The following is a 27203-nucleotide window of genomic DNA, read 5'->3' on the forward strand; positions in this document are numbered from 1 at the left end:
ACACTGTTTTACATTCCCATCAGTTTGTGCGAGGGATTTGCCTTCTCCCATCCTTGCTGACATTTGTTCCTTTCTTTTGTGCTGTTATTGTTGTGTGCTTGTTTATAGCCATCAGAGACTGGATGTGAAATCGTACGAAGTTCTATGTTGGCGCTGCAATTCCCTGATGACTGATAGCATTGAGCGTTTTTCATGTGCTTTGTGCCCACTGCCGATTCTTCTTTGCAAAAATGTCCATTCAAGTTCTTTCTCACTTTTTAATTGCGTTGTTTCTTTTATGTTGTTGAGTGGTAAGAGAATAATATATATTCTGGATATTGGTCCTTTGTTGGGTATATAATGTATAAACAGTGTTCCCTTTATGTGAGTTGGCTTTTCACTCTGTTAGTAGTCTTTTGATGCACAAAAGTTTTCCATTTTGACTAAATCCAATTTATTCTTTCTTATTGACTGTGTTTCTGATGTTGTGTTTAAGGAAGCAATGCAAGTGCGAAGTCATCAACTTCTGTCCTTCATTTTCTTTTAACAGTTTTATAGTCTTAGCTCTTTAATCCACTTCAAATCCATGCTGAGTTTTTGTGTATTGGCTTCCTCAGGATGGTCTCTGTTAAATTCTGTTTATTAGATGAATGGCCACAGAGTAAGTCTCCTACTTAGGAACATTTGAGTTGCAAATTTTTGCAGGTGTAATGTGAAGCTGACTCTCTTTGTAAGATTATGAGCCAATCCAACCTACAAGCCTTCTCCCGGAACAGAACTCCTTCTGAAATCAGGGCCCTACTGTACTTCCTGTTTGCTCATTACTTTTATGTGGCAACTCTGGAGATCTTCTTCCTGTCTCCCAGCAATCACTAAGTAGGCTGAAGGGCTTTTTGAGGGTTGGGGCTATCTCTTGGTGGCGTGCTGTGTCCCTTTCATTGAGTGTGTAGCCCACAATGTGCTGGGTCATTGTTGTGTCTGTCCCATCCTCTCTGCAGCCAACAGGGACAACATCCTGTCCTTTGCCAGCACTGCCTTCTGGTGCTAAAAGTGTCCAGCATGCTTTCAGCTCAAGAGGAGTTGATTCCAGTCAGTTCCAGCCCAGTGAAATTTGCGTAGAGACCAACCTGAAGAGCTCAATTTGGCGAGACAGTGCCTCTGGTCTTGTATTTTCAAAGTCATTCATTTTTATAAATATTTTTCTTTAGGGTTTTGAGTTTCATATCTTAACAAAGATGGCTCTGCATGCATTGAAATTCCAAAAATAAAAAAAGATTCTAACTAATAACCAATATTATGCACATTGCTCTTAAGTAACATCTGTGTCATTGTATGACCTCACTTTTCACATCTTAAGAAAGTTTCCTGCTTCACGTTTGTACTCGTCATGGGCACCGCTGCAGTGTGAGGCGTGGGATCTGTCTCCCCTGTGGGCTGTTTCTGCATCTCTCTTCATTTCCCACCTCATGTGTGTGGAAGACAAGTGGATGACAAAATATTCCAACCAGTCCTCAAATCCAATCCAGAATATCATAACTATGAACACACCAGGCAGGAGGTGCCCTGGGGAGAGATTTTAAATACCATGAGACAGGGTTGGGGTGATAGTTCTGCAGTCTTAGAACCTGCCTGGCAAGCACAAGGACCCAGATTCAATCCTTCATACCACATTCCCTGCCACCAGTGAAAGGCATGGTGACACTTGCCTATAATCCCAGCACTGGAGAGGCTGAGACAGGAGGATCGCTATGAGCCTGAGTTGCATAGTGAGATCTTGTACCAAATAAATAAGTATATAAATAAACAAATATAACTGAACAAAGTTAAATGCCATGAAGCATAACAGCAGCAGAGAGAACTGTACTCTCCAGTGCTCCAGCTAAGAGGGAACAAGTGGGATAGTGAGAGCTAGTCCTTAGAGTGTCCCATGGAGGGCTGCTGGTTGTCCCTGAGCCAGGGGACACTGCGTGCACAGGTGAGCTCAGTGTATACTGAGTCAGGTGCTGTGGGACACGGAGACCAGACAGGAGTGGGCCTGAGAAGCAGGGGAGCTGAAGGGCATCTTTTGGGGTTCACCAGCATAGGGTCACTTACAAGAAGAGATCAAAAGGAAAAACCTTTAGTGCTTCCTTCTTACACCCTCAAACAGCAAGAATATTCCCTCTCCCTTCCCCCCAACCTCTGGACCAGGGAGCTGTCAACTGGAGGAAATGCTTATACCTACCTGTGACATTTGCCAGCTTCTGAAGACATTTTGGTTGTCACTCTGGGTAGGGGAGCCACCTCAGGGCAGTCTCTATGGGGTAGAAACAGAGTTGCTGTTAAACATCCTCCAGGGCCCAGCAGTGTCCCTGGCAAGGAATGACTCACCAGATATCAGCAGGGCCCATGAAGGAGCCCCTGACCCAGAGCCTGGAAACTTCCCTCGGGCTCTGGCTGCTTTGGTGTCTGTGGCTGAAGCCCTACCACCCTTCCCATCCTACTTTTGAAAGACCGGTGCTGCTTGTAATATTCCTTTTTTGTGAGGATCTTTGTGGAAGATCCATGTGCAGCTTTGCCTACAGCAGTGCTTGGCTAGGGAGCATTTTGTGGTCCTCCAGGCTGAGAGGATCACTTGGTGGGTATGTATATGTGCAGGATATGGCACGGGAAGGCTGTGGGTGGGGCAAATATTAAGAGAATCATCTGAGCTAGCATGAGTTGGAAGCTTCTAGAACTTGATTTATCTCACCTACAGCCCCATATTCCACAGTGAGAGCAAAGCTAGAGACACTACTAGGATAACAAAAAGGGTGAATGGAGAACTGACAGGTTTTAAAAGAAACAGCAGGGTGGTCTGTGCAGTGCCACAGTGATGTCTTCCTGTGACCCCACACTCAGCAGGAATGTCCCTTGCAGCCTCCCTGGGATGCTGTGGCCCAGGTGGGTAGAGTGAGCACCCAAAGAGACATTCTGCCAAGCACACCTCTCCCTTCACTGGACATGCCTAGTGACCTGAGGGACACAGACACAGAAGAAGCAAAGCGTCGGGAGAGCTGCTGAGATAATAGGGACATCAACAAGCCCTTCAGCTTACCAGATCAGAAATGATATTCTAGAACCATGTCTGACTCACTGTATTTTCCCTCTTTGATATAGTTAAGAAGCCCTAAAGTACTTTTATAGGTTTTTATTTCAAAAGCACATTAAGGGCTGCCCATTCAGGATATAACACAGGACTTGTCTACAAGCCAGTTTCATTTGTAGATGTAGACACATGACTGCAGTATCCTGAGGATATATCAGCAGGAAAAAAAAAAAAAAAAAGAAGAAGAAGAAAAAAAAAGAAGGGGCCTCTGGAGCAGTAGATAATAGTTCATCTCTTTAGCCAATCAGTGCAGACAGCACAGGGCTGTGGCTCATTTACAAGGTTGGCTGGCAAGGCGGGCAGCAATGTTAGGTCTTTCTCCTCCCTGAACTCTCCAACCCCTCTGGTAGGTCTGACAAACTCCAAATGGACAGTCACTCACAGTGCCTTTCTTCAGAGCAGCGAAATCTGGGTTCACTTATGCTGAAATAAACAGGAACGCGTGCCAGGAGAAAACAAGCTGTAGGAATTGATGCTGTTCTTTAAGAGAAGTCTGTTTTCCACATTCCCGACAAGCTTGTTTGGGTGTGAGGGCTCCCTGGTGGTCTGCTAAGCCACTGAGTGCTGACCCTCCAGCCTATTAATGTCATTTTCTTTTAGCCGACAGCAGTGATGGATCCAGTTCAGAAGATGGCAGGGAAGAGCAAAATGTGAAAACCAAGAGGAACCGGTAGGTAGCACTGTCCTTTTCCAGTGTGTTTGTCCTTGCTGGATATCTTGGTGGTGTGAAAAGAGACCACTCTGATTAAATGGGAACTTCATGTTGACTGTGTTCATTCTGGTGAAAGAAATAAGTTAACTGGTAACAGGTGGTAAAAAAGGCTCAGATTCCGTCTCAGCACGTGCTTTAGCCATCTCCTCCAAGCAGCTGCTGCAGAGGTTTCCGGGCACTTCTGCTGTGGACAACGCTGCCCTTCACCGATGCTCATGTGCTTAGCCCTGGCTGTGTCTCCAGTGGCTGGGCTGGTGTAGCCTCTCGCAGAGCCCTGTGCTGGACAAGGGGCTGTTTGTGGCAGGTCTCTCTGGCTTGCAATTCCAGCTTGTGTGTGTCCTGCTTGCTCACCTACTTGGGTAATTGATCCAGCCCTGGTTATGGAGCTCTTGTTCAGAAGATGACATTACTTGAGCACTAATGGCAGCAAGAGGAATAGCTACATACCTATGTAGCTGCCTGTAGTCCTTGGCAATGGGGACATTTCCACCCTGTCACCTTTTGGTTGTGGGATGCATACTCACGAAGGACAATGTGCTTTTCCCCTCAGGCAAGGGTGGCTCTTCTCCTTGGTCCATCCTTTTCAGTGCTGATGCTCTGCCTCTCCTTACTGCTCACATAAAGGGACAGCCTTGAGGGGAGGGGAGGAGGTGGCCGCCGGGCACTGTCACTGGCAGAAAATGAAGAGAGCGTTCAGGAAGGCAAATCAGTGAGGGAAGTTCCTCATGTGGCTCCCTGCGGCGCTCAGTCGTTCCTAGCCCAGATGAAGCCCAGTGAGTGGCTCTGGTGGGACCTAGGGACAGCCCCTGGAGACTGGGCTTTGCCTCTTCCCAGAATTCCAGGGGGCAGTGTTCAAGCATGTTGACAGTATGAGAATTGTTTCCTTTCAAAACGTACTTTAGAAGAAGTGATTCTTGCCCTGCGGCAGGCCCTTGCCGTAGCAAAGGAAGAGTGGAGGCTTGACTCAGACTCCGTGTTTAGGCTCATCTCAGCACTCAGCCCAATTTTTTTTTAAACTATGAAAATTTAATGATAAAAACAAACGAAACACAAAGACTAATTTAGGGAGCATAAAAACAACAAAAAACTAAGTATTGAACACAATCATTATTGTAATATGATGCTACAGATAAAGCAATAATTTTTTTAGATAAATACAACATTTCTAAATGTGTAGGCAACTAATATATAATATACCAATATATAAAGCAATGTTTGACACGAGAAAAATCTTGTACTCAGAGATAATTAATAAGCTTAGGAGGAAAACATTACAGGAATCATTGAATACTTGAATAATTATGAAAATATTATATATTAACATGCATATGGATTTTTTTTTTTTATTTTTTGGCAGAACCAGGGATTGAACTCAGGCCCTTGCGCTTGCCGGGGAAGCGCTTATTCCTCTTACTCCACTGAGCCATTTCCCTGGCCCCCCCGCTTATGGATCTTAGATGGAAATTGTGTAGCATTAAAAGCTATATTAGAAAACATTAAAAAGTTCTTAAAAATAATGAATTAACTTTTTAAGAACAATCGAAAAGACAGTGGCGAGAGGAAGTGCACCCCAGGATGTGTCCCGCAGCCAGGTGGGGTGGCTCTTCCTTCTGATGGATGCCTGAATTAGAAGACTGTGAGACGCGAGGAATTGAGTAAGGAGCAGCCCCCCGGAACTTTCCAGAGCTATGTGGGGAAGTGGGGGTCTGGTGGGGGCGAAGAGCTCCTCCTGCTTGGCACCTGCACTCTGGAGGCGGCGCCCACATGCGGTGGATACTAGGCAGGGTCAGGGCTTTGTACGGGTCTGGGGCTGGGCCTCCCTCCCACCTGAGAGCCTTTGATTTCCAATGGCCCCGCCTCTCCTGTCTTAGCTACTCTTCTCTGGTTGCTGGGACAAATACCTGACACTCAAAATGAGGGAAGGAAAGGTTTATTTAGCTCACAGTTACTGGAGGTTTCAAGACACTGCCCCTGCTCTACAAGGTCTGGAGGAGAGGCGGGAGTGGGGGGAGGGGTGGGGAGGTGGGGGGGGGTGAGTAGGAGGGTCTACCATGTCCAGAACGACCCTCTCCACAGTTTTGAGGGAGTCTGCTGGCTTGGGGGGCGGGGCAGTACATGCTGTCAGTTTAAGGGTTCTCAGCTCTCTGGCCCCACCCCTCGAGCTGGGTCCTCTGGCTCCGCCCCTCAAGCCACTTGCTGCTCATTCAGCTGTACCTGCCCCATGACCTACATGAGGCTTTGGGGGGACAACTAGACACAAACCATAACATCTCCTTCAAAGGTCACCCTTGTGGGCCACAGGGGATGGACCCTGCGTAGGAGGGCAGCGAAGCAGGAGTGCAGGGCTGCCCCTTGGCGCCTACATCCACACTGGCCATCAGCGAAGCAGTTCCTGCTGCTCTGTGCATAAGTAGGCTGAGCTTAAAAAGCGAGATGCGCTTCTTGCAGCAGAGGGGAGGCGGAAATGTAGCCGTGGCTTGGCAAATGCGAGGAGGGAAAGCTTGGTGGACCCAGCGCAGCTGGCAGGTCTGCTCCATCACCAGACTTCCTTCCCCTCCCCCAAGGACTGGTCTTGGATTCTGAGCAGTTGGCATTTAACTAACGGCAAACATTAATTTTGTTTTTAATCATCTGAATGATTTCCATAATTGAAAGCTAAATATAAAACAAGCAGGGACGTTCTGCGCGCCGCTGCTGCAGCTCTGGTAGTTGCACCCAGCCACACCGGAGCCTTGCGGGCCCGACGAGACGAAGATGCCCGGCCACAAGCCTCGTCCCTCCTCACTTACCAGGAGCTTGCTAAGTGCTGTTATAGGGGAGCTTAGTCCCCCTAAGATCTCTTGGAGAAAACATGTCCTGGAGGAGTTACACAGCCGGATTTGGGCAGGTTCTGCCAGGTTCTAGGCATCTGTTTATAAGCCAGGCGCCAACAGCCTGTTCTGTTCGGAAGCTTCTGCACTGTGTAGTTCCTCTAACTGTCCCTCAGTGGTACCCATTGCGTATGCAGCCCCCTTGCTCAGAGCTATTGGCCACCGGTTAGTTGAGTCACCAACTTCGCTGGGCATTGAAATTCTTTGTGAAGGTTATCATCAATAAACCTAAGGACTCTTCATGTTTCTGAGTGTTTTTATGTAATTATCTGGTAGAATCTTACCTACAGAGCATGAGAAAAAGCTTCCATGGAGCCCACTGAAGTCAGTCAATTTGGTCCTGCCCATTTTGTATGAGTCATCACTTTCCTTCCTAAAAAAGCTAACATCCTCCTGCAATGTATGACTCCTCCAGAGAAATGGTATTATGATGTGAGAGAAATCAGGGGCTGGACAGACAAAGCAGGTTCGGGGATGCTGATCTCTTCTCCCTACATCTCTTAGGGACTCGAGCACAATTGATACACATCTTGATGGATTTGGCCAATACCTCATGCTTAATGATACCTTTCCTAAAATTCCCTAGGAGGAGAAATATGTCACCATGACAAGGTTTCAAATTACCAAAATATTTTAAACTGCCTTGTAAATGCCATTTCAGAAAGCTTGTTATTTACTATTTAGTGGAATGTGCTCATGCCGCAAGATCATCCATCTTCCCTGGGAGCAAAAGCCTGATGAATTGCTGCTCGTCTCCTGTCTGAGCAGCGCCCGGAGGTGCTACCAGCTTCTGACACGTAGACCTCTGTATGCTTCAGCCCTCCTTTGTGAGTGTGTTATCTATTTTAAGGAGCTGGGATTTATTTCAACTAATTGAATCAAATAATTTTAGAGACTCAGCAAAAAGTACATCATTTGGTTTAAAAATCAGAATGAAAGTATCCACAAAACACTTCAGAAAAAAAGTTTCTATGAATATATATGGCTTCTCACCCTCTCTTGGGGAACCAAGTTTTGCTAGGTATCAGCCAGAGAATTTCTGCGCAATTAATGGCTTTTCATAGCTTCAGAATTGAAGCTACTGTGTTATGTTTTCAATTATCATTGGTCCAGTGGCTTTGCAAACATATTTATGTTTCTATGATGTCTGGTATAGATTTCTTATAGTATAAATGACCAAAACGAATCTTTTCTTGCAATAGTATTTATTGTGGTGGTTTGTAAACTTTGGAGATGCCAATTGACAGCTTTGGGCATGCGTTGTCCAAATAACTTCTACCACACAATTGGAATGTTAAGCAGGAGGTTGCTTAGGGATCATATGCAGGTTTGACCAAAGACTCAGGGGCTTGAAATGAATAGGAAGTGCCCTTGATGGTTATTTTCTACTTTCCTCAAATATGCCTTCATTCACACACTCTAAGTAAGTTAAGGTAACCACAGGATGCCCAAAGCACAGAAGGGCCAAGACTTAAAGAATTTTCAGGCCACTCTGAGGAGATAGGTCTCATAGATTCCCTGCCCTCTTGCCCACCCATGACCTTGAAATGCCCTCCAAGAAGTGGAGTGGCTATGACGCATCCACCTGGGTTCTGTATCTCACCTGGGCTTGACATAGGGCCGAGCAGATCCTCCCAGAGTGCAAAAGATGAAAATCACTATCCAAAAGGCAAACATAAAAAATTAACAGTAACTTTTAGTTCCTGTAAGGCAAGATGGAATAGGAAGCTTTGTCAGGCAACACCTGTGAGAGTATCCCTACATCAAACTCGTATCTGGATAAGGTCAACTATGGGAGGAGAAGGAAGGAGACACTTCCTGTACATCTAGAAAGCTGCTGCACCTGCCACAGAGGTGAATAATGGTCAGTAGGCATGCTCAGTAGGAAGGAAGATGAGCACATCCTGCCTCTGTCCTTACAGACAGTGAGACAAGCCCCTTATTCAGTTATTCATAAAATTTAAAAAAAAGCTAGTGAGGAGCTGGGCATTTGAAAATGCAATAAAATAAATGGACTCTAAGTTAAGGTTGCTATAAATTACATCTTTAATTTATCCTTAGGTAACTATAGAGTTATCTGCATTTGAATGTCACACCGGAATCTCAATTCTCTAGGGACTTCATAAAACAGAGTACTTTAGTAGGAATTTGACATGCATGGAAAACAATTTTTTTTACCTTCCCTTAATCTTTGGTTCCTCTTGAGACAAAATCCATGGTCTGAGGTGCTCAACTGGGTGGGTATAGAAACCTGTGTTCTTGTAAGTGGCACGGAGTCTGTACTACACGTCGTTAGGCCATTTTACATAGGACCCTTCACTGACACCTTTCTATGAAAGACTGGATACAGAAGCATCAATTTGTTGTGGGATTTAAACTTGTCTTTTTAACCTCAAACATAGATATTTGATGACATTTATTTTCTTTGTAAAAAGATCTATGAAATCTAAATATTTCTGGGAGGGGAGACCAAGAACCAGCATTAATCCCGAGATCCATGCGTCAGAGCCTTTGGCAGTGCGCCTGGGCACAGCTAGGGATGCTTTCATGCTACTAGGGAAGCAGAAGGAGGTCCTTCCAATTCATGTGAAACTTTTCATTCAAATGAAGAGGAATCTGAGAGCTGACTCTCAGAAGGCCAGTCTAAAATCTGGTCTGGAGCACTTGACCTCTGAATTTTCTTAATGGATTCTCCTTCGACCCTCCTGGCCTGCTATTACCTCACTGACTCCATTATGTGGTGAGCACTTGGCCTGTACTGTCCTCAGGGTCCTCCCACACTGTGAGAAGCCTGGCGTGCATCCTGAAACCTGCCCTGACTGCCATCTGGCTCCAGAATGCTAAGGTGAAATCCTGGTGCTCCTGATAGGCCGGATCTTGCCTTGGATGAAGAGGAGCGATGATTCTCCTTGCATTTATCTGTTCGTGCAATCCACACATGTGCCCCAGTGCTTAGTGTTCGCTTGCTGGGTAACCTCAAGGTTTCCAAAATCTGCATCACATTCCCTATGCATAGACATGTCCTTGCTCATGGCTACAGGACAGCAACAAGCCCCTCTGAAATGGAGAGAGAAGAGGTTTGGTTTCTTCTCCAGCCCTAGGGTTTCTGTTCACTCACTCATGAAATGCTGTTTGGCGCTGAGCACATACAGCCCTGGTGTGGGTAGGGTATGGCTACTTTCAATTCCTTATCTTGCTGAGGGGATGGAAATTCCTGGAACAATGTGATATTCACATCCCCTGCCAACTGCTTGTGCAGAAGGCCCTGGGCCTCCATGGAGAACCACGGCGTGGTGAGGCAGGCAAAGTGGCTAAGTGATAAACAAATGGCCATTCTCACATTGTATGAATTCAGTCTCCCCACTCTGTTTTAGGCACTGAGCAAACGTCTGTCACCACCCAGTGTGTGCAGACCAGAGGACCACAGGGACAATGTGGTCATGCGACAGGCAATCTCTGTCCATGAGCTCATGGACCTGCACTACCCTTCCCAGCACCCCAGATGCTCACAGTCTGTAATGCTGCAGTGTGTACCCATGGGTGAGCCCCCTTGTCTCCATGGCTCGGGGTATCTGGTGCCAACTTGTTGCAGTGCCAGTGTTATTCTCCGGCTCTATTTCTGTTTGTCAAACTGTCCCCACCTCATCTACCCTGTTGCTTAGATTTGTCACTAGCAGTCTCCCTGTACCAGTAATCCACAGCCTGAGATAAAACATGCCTTAACCACAGCCCTGCTCCCTCCAGACACAGAGATCCTTCGTGTACTCTAGCATGGGGTCAGTCGGGTAGTACCAGTCCAGGCCTGTCTGTGGGATTCTGGCCTTTCTTTGGGTCTTTGGGTGGATGAGCCAAGGACTCAGTGTAACTGGGGCTATAGTCACTTTTTACTTCAGTTCATGTTCCTGGATACAGAGAGCTCTTGGGCCAAGGGTCACCAAGTCTTGTCATCACCAGAGCTGTCCTGCCCCATCTACGTTGAGTCCTAAGCTACAGCAGTTGGGCAGAAGGTCCCATAAGACAACCTGGGAAGTGCTGCTTCTGCTGAGTCTTAAATAATGTACAGGGTTTGGGTAGGCTTTCCAAATGAAGAAGAATATTGCCTAGAAGGAAAAATGGGGGGAAATTTGCTAGACCAGTGATGGCCAATTTGTGGCACACGTGCCACAGGGCACTGTGTATACCATTGAACCCTGGAAGAAGCTCACTTCTGAATCTATCCTTTCCTCTTCCTCCAAGACAAGCACTGGAGTCCCCCAGAAGCTATCAAACAGGCCGGGTGAGAGCTGATGCTTCGGTCCCATCCAAGGATCTCTGAAGAGCTTCCTTCTGCATTCATGGCTTGCCCTGAATCCTAAAGAAGGAAACCTCTCTGAAAATGGTCCTTTAATTGTAAAAGGCGGCTGTGATTTCAAACTTCTCTTTGATCTTAGGACTTGAGAACTCTCCCTTTTAAATAGGATCTGGAAACCCGTCCTCATAACACCTTCCGTGCCAGTGAGCAGCAGGGGCCCGAGGTGGCTGTCCACCCCGAGAGCAATCTCTGCCACTCTTCTCACCTTCCCTCAGGAAGGAGCGAGACAGCATCAGAAACCTGGAAATGGTGGCCCAGCTGACAGTTATGATTTCTGAAACTGCTACAGCTGTTTGAAGCTGAAATGCATTTTCTTAAGCCACCAGTTTATTTGTGCAGGTGCGCCCGGGGGTGATTGAAATGAGCTAAGCGGAGTTTCACTGGAATGCTCTACCAATTTGTTTCCTGTCCAGAAAGACTTCTGTTTTCAGCAGTTTCTTTCCCGGAATTAAGCTGGATTTTATTTACCGTGTGCTTGCGGTCTACAGGGGCTTTGAGCCCGCCACGGTAAGGAGGCCGAGAGTGAGAGAGAGAGAGAGAGAGAGAGAGAGAGAGAGAGAGAGAGAGAGAGAGCCAAGCGGGGCGAACATATACTCCAGAGCTCACCACCTTCTCCACGGTGCTTGTCATTGGCAATTGCACAGTTTTGTTCCTTCATAACTCCTTGGAAGCCTTGTTATAATGTCATTTCCTCTTGTTGCCCACAAAGGCAGCGGATTTTGTATATATTTAGGATAAATTGTGTGCTAATTCTGTGCATTCTGCTACTTCTATTGTGAAGACTGCTCAAGTGGAACAAGACAAGGGAGACAGTCCCAGGAGGCTGGGTGGCAGCAGGGAGGCTGAGTGCTTGTGCTGAAGACGGAGAGTCAGAGGGAGAGATCCCCCTGGGTGGGGGGGCAGGGAGAGCCAAAAGGAGGAGAGAAAGGTGAGGACACGGGCCAGGTATGCCCCGAGCCTCCAGGGCACTGAGGTAGTCTCTACCCAAGTAAGTACGTCTGGGCCAGCAAGACAGCTCAGCCGACTAAGCGCCTGCTTAGGCAGCTCAGGGACCAGGTTTGATCCCTGGAGTGCTGTTCCAACCCTGCCCCTGGAGCATGGTGAGAGCCTGTAATCCCAGCACTTGGGAGGCTGAAAACAGGAGGATCACTATGAGTCTGATCTGCATAGTGAGACTCTGTAAACCCTGTACTAAATACCTAAAAAAAACCCAGCAACAACAACAAAAAATAATGTGTGTCTGAGGGTGAGGGAAGGAGGAAGGCAGATCCCACACTCAGCTGACGCTGCTGTGAAGGCTCGACACAACGGAAAGAAAAATAGGCACCAGCAGCTGAGGACTGTTTGTGAGGTGGTGGTGCTGGGGATTAAACTCAGGCAGCCTCTATCACTGTGTTATATCCCTTGCCTTTAAAACCCCTTTTTATCTTGGAATGAAGTCTCCAGGAGGTGCCCAGGATGGCCTAGAACTTTCCATTCTCTGGCCTCAGTCCCCCAAGAAGCCGGGATTGCAAGGTGTGTGCCCCTGTGCCACTTTACCTCATTTTAAAACTTTTTACTTTGGAAAATTTCAGCATAGAAAAGCAACAACATAACTTTCCATACCCATTTCCTAACTTCAATGACCACCTTATGGCTGCTGGTGTTTATTTCCACGTCATACACCCTGAAATTGTTTTAAAACAAATCCAGGTAAAATTTTTGTAAGCATCTAACATAACTAACATGTTAATTTTTTTTTAAAAAATAAGCACAGTAAAGAAAATGTTAATATTATTAAGTATTATTATTATTAATATTATTAAATACCCATCCTTAATATTATTATTGTTAATATTATTAAATACCCATCCCCTGGCATCGTTCAAATTTCCTTATTTTATTTTTCCTGCAGTCAGTTCATATTTCTGCAGAATCTCTTCTAACTTATATTTTTCCCCTTCTATTTCACTCATTTTTTCTTCTTTTGATCTTGAAGAAACAAGTTTCTTTATAGCTTAGCATTTCCCATAGTTTGCATGTGCACTGTGTGTGGTTTACTTAGCATATTCTTCTATTATCTCTCTATTTGGTAAATTGTAGCTATATCTAGATCAGATTCAGGGTTGCTTTCTGTTTTGGAAAGAAGGCCTCATGGTGGTGTTGAGCTCCCTCCATCGGGAAGCAGAGCTCATACATCCGGGCAGCTGTCTCCTTGTAATGTGAGCGGGTGATTCACTTTTATCCGTTGTCTACCTCCAGCCGCTAAATGCCGCTACCTTAGTTCTACCATCTACTTGTGCTCATTAGCTTGACTCCTTTTATAGAAAAACATTTACCTGCACACCACTTGATTCCCTGAAGTCTGGCTTGGAGAGCAATCATTAGGTGCCCAATTTTTTCCCTTTAGTATTGATTTTCAAAGCAATACATTGGATTCACATCATCCTGCAGAGACGACTAAATCATTATAAGCCCTTGGATTTATGCATACCTTACGTGTTTAGGTCTGATCCGGTTATTATCTTTGCCTTTTGAAAAACAAACAAGTCTGCCATTATTAGTGATCACTGGCTAATTGCCAAGGTCTGAGGTGTGCCTTACCAAGATGCAGGTGGAAGTATTTTTTATATGGGGAAATTTTTCTTCAATAATGTTTTACTGTTTGTTCTGTTTCATTGTTCAGTATTTCCTTGCTGGAAACTCCAAGGACACTTGAGCTCTTTGCCTTTGTAGGATGCTGTTTTCTTTTACATCTGAGCTTTCTGACCCTTTTCATCTCTCGTGTCTGTTAAAACATTGCCTATGGCATTTATTCATTCTGTGTTTTATGTGCCTGATTTCCCCCTTTTGTTTCTAATTATTTGTTGGCTTTTCTCACTTTTTCCTGAAGTTTTATTTTATCCAATATACTCATTTCCCTCTCTTTCTTAGTCTCATACAGCCTTTGTCTATAGCTTGTATCATTTTCTTTAAAAAGAAAAACTTTGTTCACTTTCATGTCATTAACATTTCATCCAGTTCTTGGGCATGCCTTTTTGCCTTGCCCCTGTAGTTGGTGGGCATGTTATCATGTTTATAGCTCTGATTATTCTCATAATAGTTGTGTGTGAGATCCGACAGTGATCAGCTCTGACTCGCCGTGCTTCAGTGTGACGTGGTAAGGGAGAAGATCCTCTAGGGTGTTCTGCATTGGTGGCTCTGCCTCTCCTTCTGGAGTCTGGAATGACGAAGTGTGCCCCGGAGCTCTGTCCTCTACTTCAGAGCTCTGGTCCTGCATTCCCAGGACCAGCCACTCCCTTCATTCCTTCTGGGTCTCTAGGGCCCTGCATGGTTGGATCACAAAAGGCCCGCTTGCTTTAGCTGGGGCCCCCATGAACTGCTCCATGCCCAAGGCTGGGGATTGGTAGGGGAAGACAGGTGTCTCTGACCTAGCAACTTCCTCCACGTGGGATTTATAGGCTTGCTGGTCTCAGGATAAGCCTCTGCCTTCTCCACCTCCTTAAACAATTGCTAATACCTGAGATCTGCTGGGCACCATGGTCTGGCTATTCCCATTCAGAGTTAAGTTTCTGAGAATACTTCCCTCACCCCTTAGTTTGTGAAGATGTTATCTGAGGACTTTTATTCTCTTATTCTTACAGCTGTGTCTGCTTTTGTGTGTATCCAGAGAGATTAAAATACTTCCCCTTTGCCTTTGCTTCATTTAGCGCTAGGGAGTCTGTTTTATATCTTAGAATTCTTTAGAGTTTTGAGTCCTGAGATGGATCTGACTGGGCTGAATTCTTCTCTCTAATGGTTCCCAAAGCAACATCTGGAGGCAACGCATAGAAGGAAAAGTAGGTTTTCATAGTTTTGCTAGTTTCTTTAAAGGAATTAGCCAAGCCCAAGTGCTGGAGCCTGAGGCCACTCTAGCTCCCCATCCACAATTCTCACCAATTAATGACTGGGTGTTCCTAGGAGCACTCCTGGTAAGTAGCTTGGTGTGCTCTGCTGTCAGTGGGACAGCTGGTAGGTAGGAGGGATGGAGGTGTCAGAGCCCCAGATCCAGTATCTCTTGTTCCCAAGTGAGCAACAAAGGTTATACATGTGCAGAAATACAGCCCAGTGAGGGGCTCAAAGACCTCTTCACTGCTGGGGAACTTTCACCTGTATCTAACATGAGCCTTGAAGAATGGGCATGACAGCCAGCGGAGCCACCTTGAAGGCAGGGCTCTAGCCAGTGGCCACTGCTTGGGCAGCAAGCAAGTTGATCTGTCTCTAGTGGCTCGGGGAATCTGAGGCATGTGTACCCTATGCTGAGAGAGGCCGCCTTCCCGAGGCAGAGAAACACCCTCCCAGGGATACTTCACCACTGAAGATGCAGGAGTGGTCTCTGCGTGACTCAGGCTTCCATAGGCCTTTGCCAGTTGGGCCATGAGCACCGGGCTCACGTGGTCTGATTTTTCTCCCTTCTTCCCAACTCCTAGCACTGTTCTTGTCACTCAATTGATTTGCACAACCGTAGGTACATAGACAGAAAATACAGAACAAGATGGGTAAATGGGACCACAATGAAGACACAGGGAAGCTGTGCAGCTAGGAAGGACCTGCCTGGTCTTGGGCACGGCTGAAAAGGGATTGGGTGAAACTTGCAGATCCTCCTAGGCTAGTGTCATTAGGGCCAACAAGCTTGCCCACATTGGGGACCTGAACCTGGGCTCAGGGGAGAAGTAAAAATAGTAAGGAAAGCAGGAGAGGGCAGGGCTGCTGCACAGCCATAGTCAAGGAGGGTAGACAAGCAGGAGGTTGGAGGAGGGAGGAAAGGCTCCTGGAGGTCCCAGTCTGCCCAGCCAGGCTCAACTCTTCCAACTAGACTCTCAGTCTCTGTCTAACCCAGAGTCCTGTCATTCTGTACTGGGAAAGTTTCACCCTTATCACCTTGGAGAACAGCCAATGGGAGCAGTTCTTCCCGCTAAGCCTACTGAGTTTTGCACAATTCCTGCTCAGGATCATGCCAGTCACGCACAGCTAGAGTTTGGCCCTCGGCTGCTGTTCATCAGGAGGCATCGCTTGTCATCCATGTCTTGGAATCTCCACTTCAGCAGCGCTGTGCAGGCAGAGCCAATGCCCCAGTGCTTTCATCCTGCCCAGGGACACGGAGCCCCTGCTTGATGTGCCAACCTGCCTTACAGCTGCAGAATCCCACCTCTATACTGCACACCACTTAGGCTAAAACTCAGAGTACAGATCTTTTAAATTGCATCTCATCTGAAGATCATTTATTACAACTGCACCATAGGATGTCTGAGGCCCCATGGCAAAAAGATTCACAGAAACTTTGATTCCTGCAGAATTTTATATTGTGTCTAACACTGAAGTTATAGGCTGGTGATAGTTTGATGATAAATTCCCAGGTCTCTTTGCTGGAAGACAGAACAATTCTTCCCAGCCATTAAATCAAATAAAAAATGAGCTATCGCCCAGATGAACAGAGGGCTGAAGCTAGCCTAGGAATATCTGGTGCAGATGATCAACAGCCTCCAGGACAAGTGAAGAATCACAATTATCATCATTATCATCCTTGTTATCACAATAACATTAGTATTATTATGGTCATCACTGCCCCTGCATTGTTACCACCACGACCACGACCACGACCATGACCACCACCACCACCACCATTAACACCATTATTCACCACCATCATTACCAACACTACCAATGCCCCATCATCCCCTTTATCACCGCCATCACCACAACCACTCCCACCATCATCCCCTCCTCGGTACAATTGTCATCAGTATTGTTTACCTATGTGCTATTGTCCTAAATAAATTAAAATGTATCCTCTTAGTTTAGAGATACTATACAGAGTTGTAAACAAATATCGGATGTTCTTATTTCATCTAATTCTGGCAAACAAATCTCCAGGGTTAGCTACTATAACTGCACAGATGAAAACAAAGGAGAGAAGTAATGAGGTGTTGGTCAAACTAGGAGACTGGCCTAGGAACATGCGGCATCTCCGTGGGAATGACTCAGGTCTATGAAAATATGGAAATCGTAATTTTAATTAGTGCCCTTCATGCTGCCTCCTCTCCTAGTCCTACAAAGGAGATCTCTTCTTTATATTGTAGCTACCATCTGGGAGATAAAGTGGTGTGACTTAGAGATGTTAATGCTCATCCCTGACTTACAGATCTTTTGAGACTAACTGGGACTTCCGGCCATGCTTGAGTCCTCGGGTCTTGCTCTCCGCTCCTTCCTGGCATGCCATAAGGGTCAGTCAGTGATTGAACATTCGGAAGGCTTACACAGATGCAGCAAGAACTGCATGCTGGGAAAATCCCAGTTGGCTTTGTGTAGGCCAATAAAACTGGCATGAGGATGGGCCAGAAGGCCTGGGGCCCATGCACCATGATGTGGCTGAAGTCTGTAGCCTTGGTTCTCTATAGAGGTGGGCCCTGGAGCTCACCTGCATTTCATCCTTTGTGAAAGCTATAAGAAACAAACTCAATCTAGCAAGCATTTCTTAACTGTGTGTTGGGCCCTGAAAGCCAAGTCCTCAGGAGACAGTCAGGAGAGCAGGCAAAAGCCACATTGAGATTTGGGGGTAGACATGAGGTGGGAAGACCACTGGGGAACAGGATGTGTGGGAGCAAAGCAGAGAGAGATGCTCCAGGCAAGTAAGAAGAAAAGATGGTAGCCCGGGGCATTCAAATCAGGCTGCTGGAAAAAGAAGACACAAAGACACCTGTCATTCTCCTGCTAGGTTGTGTGCTTTGAACACACAGGCAAAGTTTCACAGAGCTGGGTATCCTGGCCCTGTGACTGAAGACACTGGAAAAGGCACCAAGGAGCCAGCCAGGGAGGCAGCATGCCATGGAGAAGCTGAGGTTGTACACAGACCAATAGGGAGAGTTTCCCAGAAAGCTCATGAAACATGGTGGTCATTTCCGGGATTGTGAAAGATAAATTGTTCCATTCTCCACTTTGTCCCAGATAATCTCAGCCTCCTCATATCCGAACTTTCACTGACCATATAAATGATCTGGAACAATCCCAGTAATGTCCAGCGTTCTTGCCCAATTGGGATAGACCTTGTCATGGATGGAATTAACTCCTCCCAAAATTCCTATGTTGAAGTGAGAAAGAGGAAAGAAAAATGAATGAATAAGACATAAATATATCTTAGATGGCCTTCTATAGTTTGGAGTCTGATTCCTAAAACAGCCCCTTTATGTCCACTAAAATACAGCCTTGTTGCTGTGTTGAAACTCAACGCACAAAGAAGGTGGACAACCACTGAGCAGAGGCCAGGCATCCTGTGTAAATTGCCACTGACCTTATAGCAACAGTAGATCAAAGAAACAGTGCTGGGCTGGAGAGGTAGCTCAGTGGTATAGGTGCTTGCCTTGTAGGAGCAAGGTCCAGAGTTCAATCCTCAGTACCACAAAAGCACAAAAACCAAAACCAGAGACAGTGCTTTTGCTTAGGAGGCAGTGGCAGCAAACTGGGTCACTGCACCTACTGGTGGCTTCCACCCAGAGCGCGCTGTCTGCCAACGCCTGTTCCGCATGTAGTGTGTCTTCTCCTCTAAGCAGCCGCTGTCAGATTATGATTCCCTTGGGATAAAGGATGATTTTTAAAACGTCAAAGAAATTGTCACTCAGGAGTTGTTTGAAGGAATGCAGGCAGCTTTGTCACTGAGAAGTCTTGGCCACATGCACCAGGCCAGCTCAGGCGGGGTAGTAGAAAGCGCCACTGAGCTGTCTATGTGCCTCACAGCTCCAAGGTGCCTGGCTGCACAGACAGGAAAGTCTTGGAAGGGGTCAGGCCACGGGAGAGATGGAGGTCAGGATGCCTCCCTTTTCTTCCAGCCATCAGGGGTCCCATGTCTCTTGGAGTATAGGGTCACATGCCTTCCATGGTTAGAACCCAGAGGGTCCTGGCCCCTCACTGACCACCTCTATGTGCTACCCTCCTGTGGCTTACCTGCTCCAGGACCTTGCAAGTGTCTCGGTGACATTCTTGGTGCTCCTTCCTTGGGGCCTTTACTGTATGAAGTGCTGGGCCAGGACATTTTCTGGGGTCCCACAGGGCTCCTGCGCCTCACTGCAGCCTTCGTTCATGGGTGTCCCGCCTGCTGCAGGTAGCCTAGACTCGCTCTTTCTCTCAGTTTCTTTGCTGTTGCTTTCTTCTCTTTCAATTTCCTAGATACGCAGCATCCCTGAATATGCCACCCTTTCCTCATCCACTGCTTGGGGGTTCCTCTTGATCTTTCCTGCCTAGTGTGAGTCTCAGCGGGAGGGCTCCTCTGGCTCAGCATCTGGGACAGGGGCTGCTAGAGCACCTGGCAGGTGATGACAAGCAGGGTCCCTTTTGCCCCTGTCCACTTACTTCCAGGAAGCAATTCTTGGCAAGTCTCACTACAGCTGTGTGGGGTGAGAGGGTCGGTAGTTTATGAACACAGACTTCCAGAGAAGGAGCGAGAAAAGCCCCACAGCAGGGCCTCCAGGAATGGCTGACGAAACAGAAACCACTGGACCTGTGTTGTGACAGCACTTCTCTGACACCAGCTGGACACCCTACAGGCTTGCACAGTTCTGACGCTCAATGCCCCAAGATAGGCAGACCGTTCAGGTCAGGGGCTCCATCCCAGCGAGACTGCCCTCTCTGTGAAGCAGCTGCCAGATGGGGGATTAAGAAGTCCCAGGTGTCTTAACCCACTTTGTGTTACTATAGCTGAGTACCACAAACCAAATGTATAGCAAATAGAGGTGGAGTCCACTCATGAGCTGGAGCCCCATGACTGTGGGTCCACCACAGTGGGGCTTTCTTGCTGGGGGGTCTCTGCAAAATCCTCATGCAACACAGGGACAGAGCAAGCATGCTGCCTTGGTCTCTTCTTAGAAAGCCACCACAATGTAGTCATGATGGCCCCTCCCTCCTAAGCTCATCTAGTCCTAAATACCTCCCAGAGTCCTCACTAGTTTCTACCTTTTAATTTCTTAAAATGCCACATGAGTTTGACGGGAACATTCGAATTGCAGCACAGGTTGTTTGAATATCTGCGTCCCATGTGGCTACAAATTTGGGAGCTTTCACAATTGCCCTCCCTTAGGCTTGGTCCTTTGCTGGTGCTTCGTAGAAGTTACTGAAGGTGATACACTTATGGTTGCAGTTCGGTTATAAAGGCAACTGCCTAGTGGAAGAGAAGGATAAAGTCAGGAGTGGTCCAAAGGACCAGAGTGTACTACCATCCCAGAACTACAAAGATTCCTAGCCAGGCTGTCACTAAACTTCAATCTTCAAGTGTTCTGGTGGGCTTTCATTACAGAGGCATGGGCAACTACAGCATTGCCAGATGTCTGAATTGTATGCATAGCCTCTCTCCCCACCCTGTATGGGATGGTGGGTGGGACTGAAAGTGGCATAGCACCGGAGCCCAAGACAGACAGTAGGGAGGCATAGGGGCCAACAGAGGCCATTGGCTCTGACTGCTGCTCTGGCCTTGTTGCCCATCACTGGTACCTGGGAGTGTGGCTGTCTGCCTGCAAGGCACAGCTGGTGAGGCCTGCCAGAGGTGTCTGTATTTTGCATTTCCCACAAATATTTTATGTGCTAGATGGATGGGGACCCAGGAGACCTGAGTATCAAATGTATAGGAACTGCACAATTAGAAAGCGGATTTGCTAATGACAAGATCAAGATGTTTAAATATTTCAATAGGACAAACTATACAGATTATATTTGTATTGTAGAGTTGCAGGGCTGTAAGACATTTCACAATTGTATTGCCTTCACCATGCATCCAACTAAAAATGAGGTCCAGGGAATTTCCAAAGTTTAGCCCACACTTGGACCCAGGCACCTCCGTGGTGGGCTTATCCTCCAGAGCCAGGACCTCTGACAACAGTTTCTCTCTCCACAAGGAATTGGGGGCACTGTAGCCAATTGCAAGGCAGCCAGCCTAGGTTTCTTTCTTTTACTTCTTTTGTGGTTCTATTAGCCTTTTTGGTTATAAAGGCAGATGTGCCCAGGGGGATGGATTGAGGGACAAAACTGGGAGGAAAAAATCCCTCTCCTGGGGCTGGGGTGATCACTGCATTGTCTACAAAGAGAAGTGAAAGAATAGAAGAAAAGCAAAGAGCATGCTGGCCCTCAGAGGAGCCCCAGAGCAGTGGGCTGTTATTTGGGTAACACTCGCCATGGTAAGAGGTTGGAAAGGACCGGCCTGTTCAACTGTACATGGGGTGCAGAACATTTCCCAACGCAATGAATCAATTTACTGAGCTTTCTGCAACAAAGTGCAAAAGCCTGCAGCCCTAAGAATACCAAACAGATTTAGTAGGTTGCATTTGCTTCTGACCACTTCTAACGGAGCTGCCAGCTGAGGCACCTCATGATTCAGAAGAGTGTTGAGTAAATGATCATATGTGATCGTTGACGTGCTCACAGTGTTCGATTAATCTTATTTCAAGTTACAACAGTCTGAGCCTTGTTTGCACACTTCTATTTTTAACAAATGAAAATGTATTACAAAGAAATCTTAATTACCCCTTTTAGAATATAAAACAACTGCAAATCTATTGGCAATTTGCCTTTCACAAAATTTCCCACAATAGAAGAAGAATGTAAGTTTTTCCTAAAAGACTCTATAAATAAAATTCTCTAGTGGGTACAGTAAACCTTTTGCTTTCTTTTTGTGTGAGTTTAGACAGATCCGTATTACAGCCTCATGCACGAAAGCCCCTTGTTAGGTAGGCAGAGAGTACGGGATATTCTCAGCACCAGCTAAAAGTGGTAACTGATTCATTTCTACAATTCGTAGGATAGACAATGACAAAAATGGTATGTACTTGGCAGGTGTAGAAGACCTGGACTGGTCCAGTTCTGGCAGCTAAATGATCCCTTGCTTTTGGTCTTCCAAAGGAAGCAGTGGGGGCTTCAGATGGTGCCCACATCTTCCTGGGAGACCCACTTGGGCTGCGTGACCTCGTGAAGTGGGGGCAATTCTGGTTAACATCCCTCATCTCCACTCCTAGAAGCTGGTAGCACTCCCCAGCTTCCAAATGAAGCTGAACATTGTCACGTATTCTCAGGCGCAAAATCACTCCACTGAGAACATTCTGCTAAATATCAAAGAAACCCAGAGCTGGGTAAAGTGTTAAGATGTCCTAGTGAAAACTAGTGTAGCCAAGGGGAAGAGATCCTGGCACAGAACTCAGTTCAGTCCCAAGTACAGCTGAGACAAACAGAAATTTATAGCCAAGGAGCAGGGTGTGGTTTATGGGTAGGGAACTGCCAACAAGGAAATTGAGAGAGGAGGGAATTTTGGCTAAGGTGGGGACAGGCCAGGGTGGTGAGATCTCCTCTGCGGATGGAGGAGGAGGAGGTGAAGGAGCCTAATTAGATATCCAGGGTATCAAATGTCAAGGATGGGGATTTTGATGAAACAAATATAGCAGAGTTCTTGCTCAAATCACACAGTGCAGAGATGAATATGGAAGCCCACCGCAAAGTTCAGGGAGCTGAGCAGTTTGGCCTAGGAAAGAATATTTATCACTAACCTGAAGGCAGGAAGCCCAAACCTTGAGGCATGACACTAGTTTTAAAACAAATAGGGGAGGCCCTACTTCAGAAAGCCATTATTCTTCAGGGGCCATCCCCTGAGCAGGAGGCAGAATCACCTTGCTCCTTAATGCCCTTCTGCACAAGCTCTGCTCCCAGTTCACCCAAGCACAGCAGAGACAAGGGTGCTGCACAGCAGTGTCCAGGTTCTGGAACTGGTCAGCGAACCTCCAGCCATCACACTGGCCACTGAGGGTACTCACTGCTGCGGACTGGTGTGAGGCAGAGCCAGGCCAGGATTGGGCCCCCAAGGAGCTCAGAGTGGGCATGCTGAAGCTGTGTTCCAGGCCAGTGCAGGGCACTTCTGCAGCACAGAGGGGAAGCAGGCTTCATCTACAAGTGCCAGAAGCACTTCACCTGCTGCTACATCTGATGCCAGGGAGGTGTGAGAGTAGAGGTGACTGCATTTGGCCAATCATTTTCTTTGAAATCTGTCAAGGGGCCTGTGACAATAATGCAAGCATAGTGTCTGTGTTTGAGAAGGGCCAATCCTGCCCTTCCTTCCAGGAGAGGAAGACCCATGACTCCACTGGGAACCCCAAAGAAGCAGTGTTGAGCCAGCCAGCCTGGCAAGGTACCTCCAAAGATTCCGCACTCCATAGGATCTCGGGGCCTGGTCCTATGACTTTCCTGTCTAGAATGGTCAGTGTCCTAGCCCTTGGCTGAAGCCACCCATCAATTTAGAAGGTGGGGTTTCCTTTCCTCTAAAGTCTCTGTGCCAGGACAGGTCCCAGCTTCCCTCTTCACTGCTAACTTTCCTCTTGGAGTTCAGTCTCAGTGCAGCACTCTCTGTTTCAGTTGCTGACTTCCACACATTTATCCAGTAATGTAGGGAGCCAGTGAGTATTCAGTGGGAAGGCCTGCCTTCCCTCCACGCTCTTGAGGGCTACGTCTATGCAGCAGTGGCCTCAGGGCCCAGGCAATGCAGGGACCTGAGGTAAGGGTCTTGTCCAGGGGTACCCTGGATGGCACCACCTGAATTCTCCCTACATGTGCCCTCCAGCTTCTTAAGCTGGTACATGTTGCCCATCTTCCAGGGCCACAGCCTCACCAGGTGGCCCCAAGTGCAGCAAAGTGGTCTGAACATCAAGAATAAAAATTTCCATCCTTGCCCTACTAACTGCATCTGGCTTTATTTTTAAAAAAATGCATTTTTTTTCTTAAGGAGTTAAATCTGAGAGGGGTTTTTGAATGCGAAACCCAGCTGGGGCTCTGTGGTTGTGTTTAACTCTGTCTCTTATGTCCCCAAAGGGTGGAAGGCTGTGAGAGTCCCTGTCAGGAGGAAGCTGAGCACGAGGAGAAAGACACACAGACATCACCTCCCAAGATTCTCCTGCCCCTGGAGGAGCGAGCAACCCATTTCCGAGACATGCTCCTGGAGAGAGGGGTAAGAAACCCCGGCAGCCCAAGGGCTCCTGAGGAGGCACAGCAGGCAGACACTCGTGTCATGCTAAGTCCACCATCAGGCTGAGTGATGTTCACGTACCAAGTGATTTGAGCCTGGGAAAGTAAATCAACATGGAAGGGGTCTCTTTCTTAGCTCAAGGGAGAAATGAGAAGCGTGCAAGATGTGTGGCCAGCTTTCCTGAACAGCTCTTCCTACTCTGAGTGAGAAGTTCTGAGGGGTAGGCAGAATGGTCCCTGAGAAGAAAAGACCACCCAGAATACTTAAGAAAGCATCTTCCTGTGTGGGGGAGGTTCTTGCTGTCCCCATGTCAGGCCACTGTGTCCAAATCTTAGAAAACCCCCCAGGAATATCTCATCTACTAGGGCAGTGAGGATGAACCTGTTAGAGCTGTCAGCAATACAAACAGCCTGCTGTGCACGTGGACCACAGGTTTGTCATCACTGCACTAGTGACTACCGCATCTGTGGATTCATGTGACTATTTTGAAGTTAAGATATCAACATGGTAGCTGATTTGTAGATCTCATTTTGAGTAGAAGAGGTTATATTTGAATCTCCTGCCAATGACTTTTATTTCTTGCTTTGGCTTTTGGGTATAAAATGAGCCAGATACAATATTGTAGCCCAGTTGGATTTCTTCACAAAATGAAGCTGAACACAGAAGGTAGTAATGGAACCTATATGTGAAAATAATTGTAATGAACACTCTAATGGCTTTGTGAATTCAACGTCAAATTCCCTCTGCAGTCTACAAGGGTTTCCAGGCTGTTCAGTAGCCCCTTCCACAGCAGGTGCTGCTCAGGGCTGGGCATGGGTGGGTGGCAAGAGCAAGGCAGAGCTGCTGCTGGTTCCAACTGTCCCAGGGCCAGGGATGGTGTTAGTCTTGGGAAAAGGAAGAACTCAGGCAGCTCTAGCTCCTCAGTATTCTAGCAGGCAGGGACTTATCGCCCCTCCCAACTGGGAGGTCTCTTTTCATTTGTACCATGAATTTGTATGTGTAGATCTTTCTATACAGTCATTGACTCAAAAGACAATATAGCCCCTTTTGTCTGGAACTAGAACATGGACTTCATTTGGCCAAAGGTGACAGGAGGTAAGTGAGCTAACAGTTTATGTCAGGCCTGGAAGAGGAGCAGCCACTGTGTCACACAAATCTGCACAAGGTCCCTGCTCTGGTACGCTGTCCCAGACTGCAATCTGATGTCCCTGGCATATCCCATCCGTCCATGTTGCCAAGGTCTTAGAGCGTGGGGCATCTCAGGGGCAGCTGGGGCCTGGTATCTAGGATGTGCCTTTTCCTGATGCTCTGTGGCTGTCGTGTTGAGCTGTTCTGGGTGGGGCTGGCATTTTCCTCATTCATCCTTGGCGTGGACCCAGCAGCAGACACAGGAGCCTTAGAGCTTGCGAGGATGGGTCATTTACTGTGACTGCAGCTATGAAAAGGTGTTCATTTGCTTTCCCTGTGCCCTACTTTTTTTTTTTTTTTTTTTTTTTTTTTTTTTTTTTTGTACTGGAGATTGAACTCAGGACCCTGCACTTGCCAGGCAAGCACTTATTCTACTGCGCTATCGCCCCAGCCCCGGGCCACACTCTTATCTGTAGCTGTAGGACAGAGCTGGAGGCTCATCATAGAAATGGAACACAGCATCCTCGCTCTGAGGCTTGGGTCCTGTTCTTCCCTCATGGAGTGAATGCCCCAATGTGTTCTTACTGGCTTGGGCTGCCTTTCAGTGGTTTTCATTCTGTACTATCATTTCTACTTACATTATGATATTACAAGGACATTGCATCTATCTATCTATCTATCTATCTATCTATCTATCTATCTATCTACCTAGAGAGAGATAAGTAGATAGATAGATAGATAGATAGATAGATAGATAGATAGATAGATATTGACCCTGCACATCTGGTCCAACCAAATTATTTGGAAAGAGATATGATTTATCTTCCATGAGATATGATGACGTTATGAACTTTTCATTTATTGTTATTATGTAACTTTTTATATCCTTATGTTGGAAGCTAGAGAGCTGCACTTACCAACACAGCTGACCTAGACTAGAATGAGCACTACCTTCTAGGCAGAGAGACTGGCAGGGTGTGTTTATACGGGCTCTTAGATTTATCCAAATGGTTTGCTTGAGAGATTTTACTATGACATTTGCAGGGCATTCTTAACTCCTTGAGTGTGGATGATTCATTTCAGTCTTTGAGATTCTTATAAGGAAATCAACAAGAATAACAGAGAATGTGAAACAGAAGCCTCAGCGCTGTGTTTACGTGAAGGGACCAAGGGCAGCTTGTACCTGTCTGATGAGGCTTCCAGGAGCCCACTCACAGCCCCTGAATGGAGAAGATCAATCTGGATTTGCTACCCATGTCATAAGGCAATGCCCCCATTTATGAGTTTTGGACTTCATAAAATGTGCCAGCAGATTTCATCCATTGTTCATGTTCATGAGAATTTGATGGCTCAACCTATGAGAGCTCTCGTTGCTTAAAGAATGAGGCATCAAAAGGTCACTCTTTCATGGACTGACTGATTAATAAGATTTTCCACTGCACTGTTGCAGTAGCTCAGCTCAGAAATTCATATACTTGGGGAATTATGAAGCCGTGTCCTGGGGACCCCTATCACCTTACAAAAGGCAGAATTTGAACTATTCCATGGGAATTACAGATTGGGAAGGGGGCTACAGTTCTGCATTTTTATAGTAGGTAAATTATGGCCCAGGAGGCATTTCTGTGTCGTGTTTTCCTCCCACTTTGTAGTACCTTAGTTCATAGTAGATCTTTCTTTTAAAACTTCACTCTGTGAAGTAGCAAGTTTAATCCTACAGCAAGTTATTAATTTAATCTGCCTGCTAGATAAACTCATTCGGGATATTTTATTGGGATATTTTCCTTTGAAAAGTGTCTCTTGGAAATAGATAGTGTTCACTTATGGGCCAGGAGGAAAAACTCCTTTCAAGAACAGTAAACTTGGACTCAGGAACTGAAAGACTCCCCTCGGGTTGTCTCAGGGCCCTTGAGTGGGTGACCACCATCCAGCTTCCAAGAAATGGGCATCAATCTTGAGTAACTGGCTTATGCCTGGGCCAGATCCATGGCTTTGGGTGGCGTCTGTGTTCTGATGAGGAAGGAATGCACGAAAGCCCA

General features: G+C 46.7%; 1 protein-coding gene across 1 annotated transcript in view; it reads left to right on the forward strand.

Moving 5' to 3' along the window:
* Tcerg1l (transcription elongation regulator 1 like) overlaps nt 1–27203 on the forward strand; it is a 206752-nt gene that overhangs the window by 165843 nt on the left and 13706 nt on the right. The window contains exons 8-9 of the mRNA XM_004625567.3: nt 3707–3776; nt 23886–24021. Of these exons, the coding sequence (XP_004625624.1) occupies nt 3707–3776; nt 23886–24021 (206 nt within the window). The remainder of the gene's footprint in view (nt 1–3706; nt 3777–23885; nt 24022–27203) is intronic.

This window comes from Octodon degus, unplaced genomic scaffold, assembly GCF_000260255.1.
Source record: "Octodon degus isolate 3935 unplaced genomic scaffold, OctDeg1.0 scaffold00010, whole genome shotgun sequence".
Lineage (NCBI taxonomy): Eukaryota > Metazoa > Chordata > Mammalia > Rodentia > Octodontidae > Octodon > Octodon degus.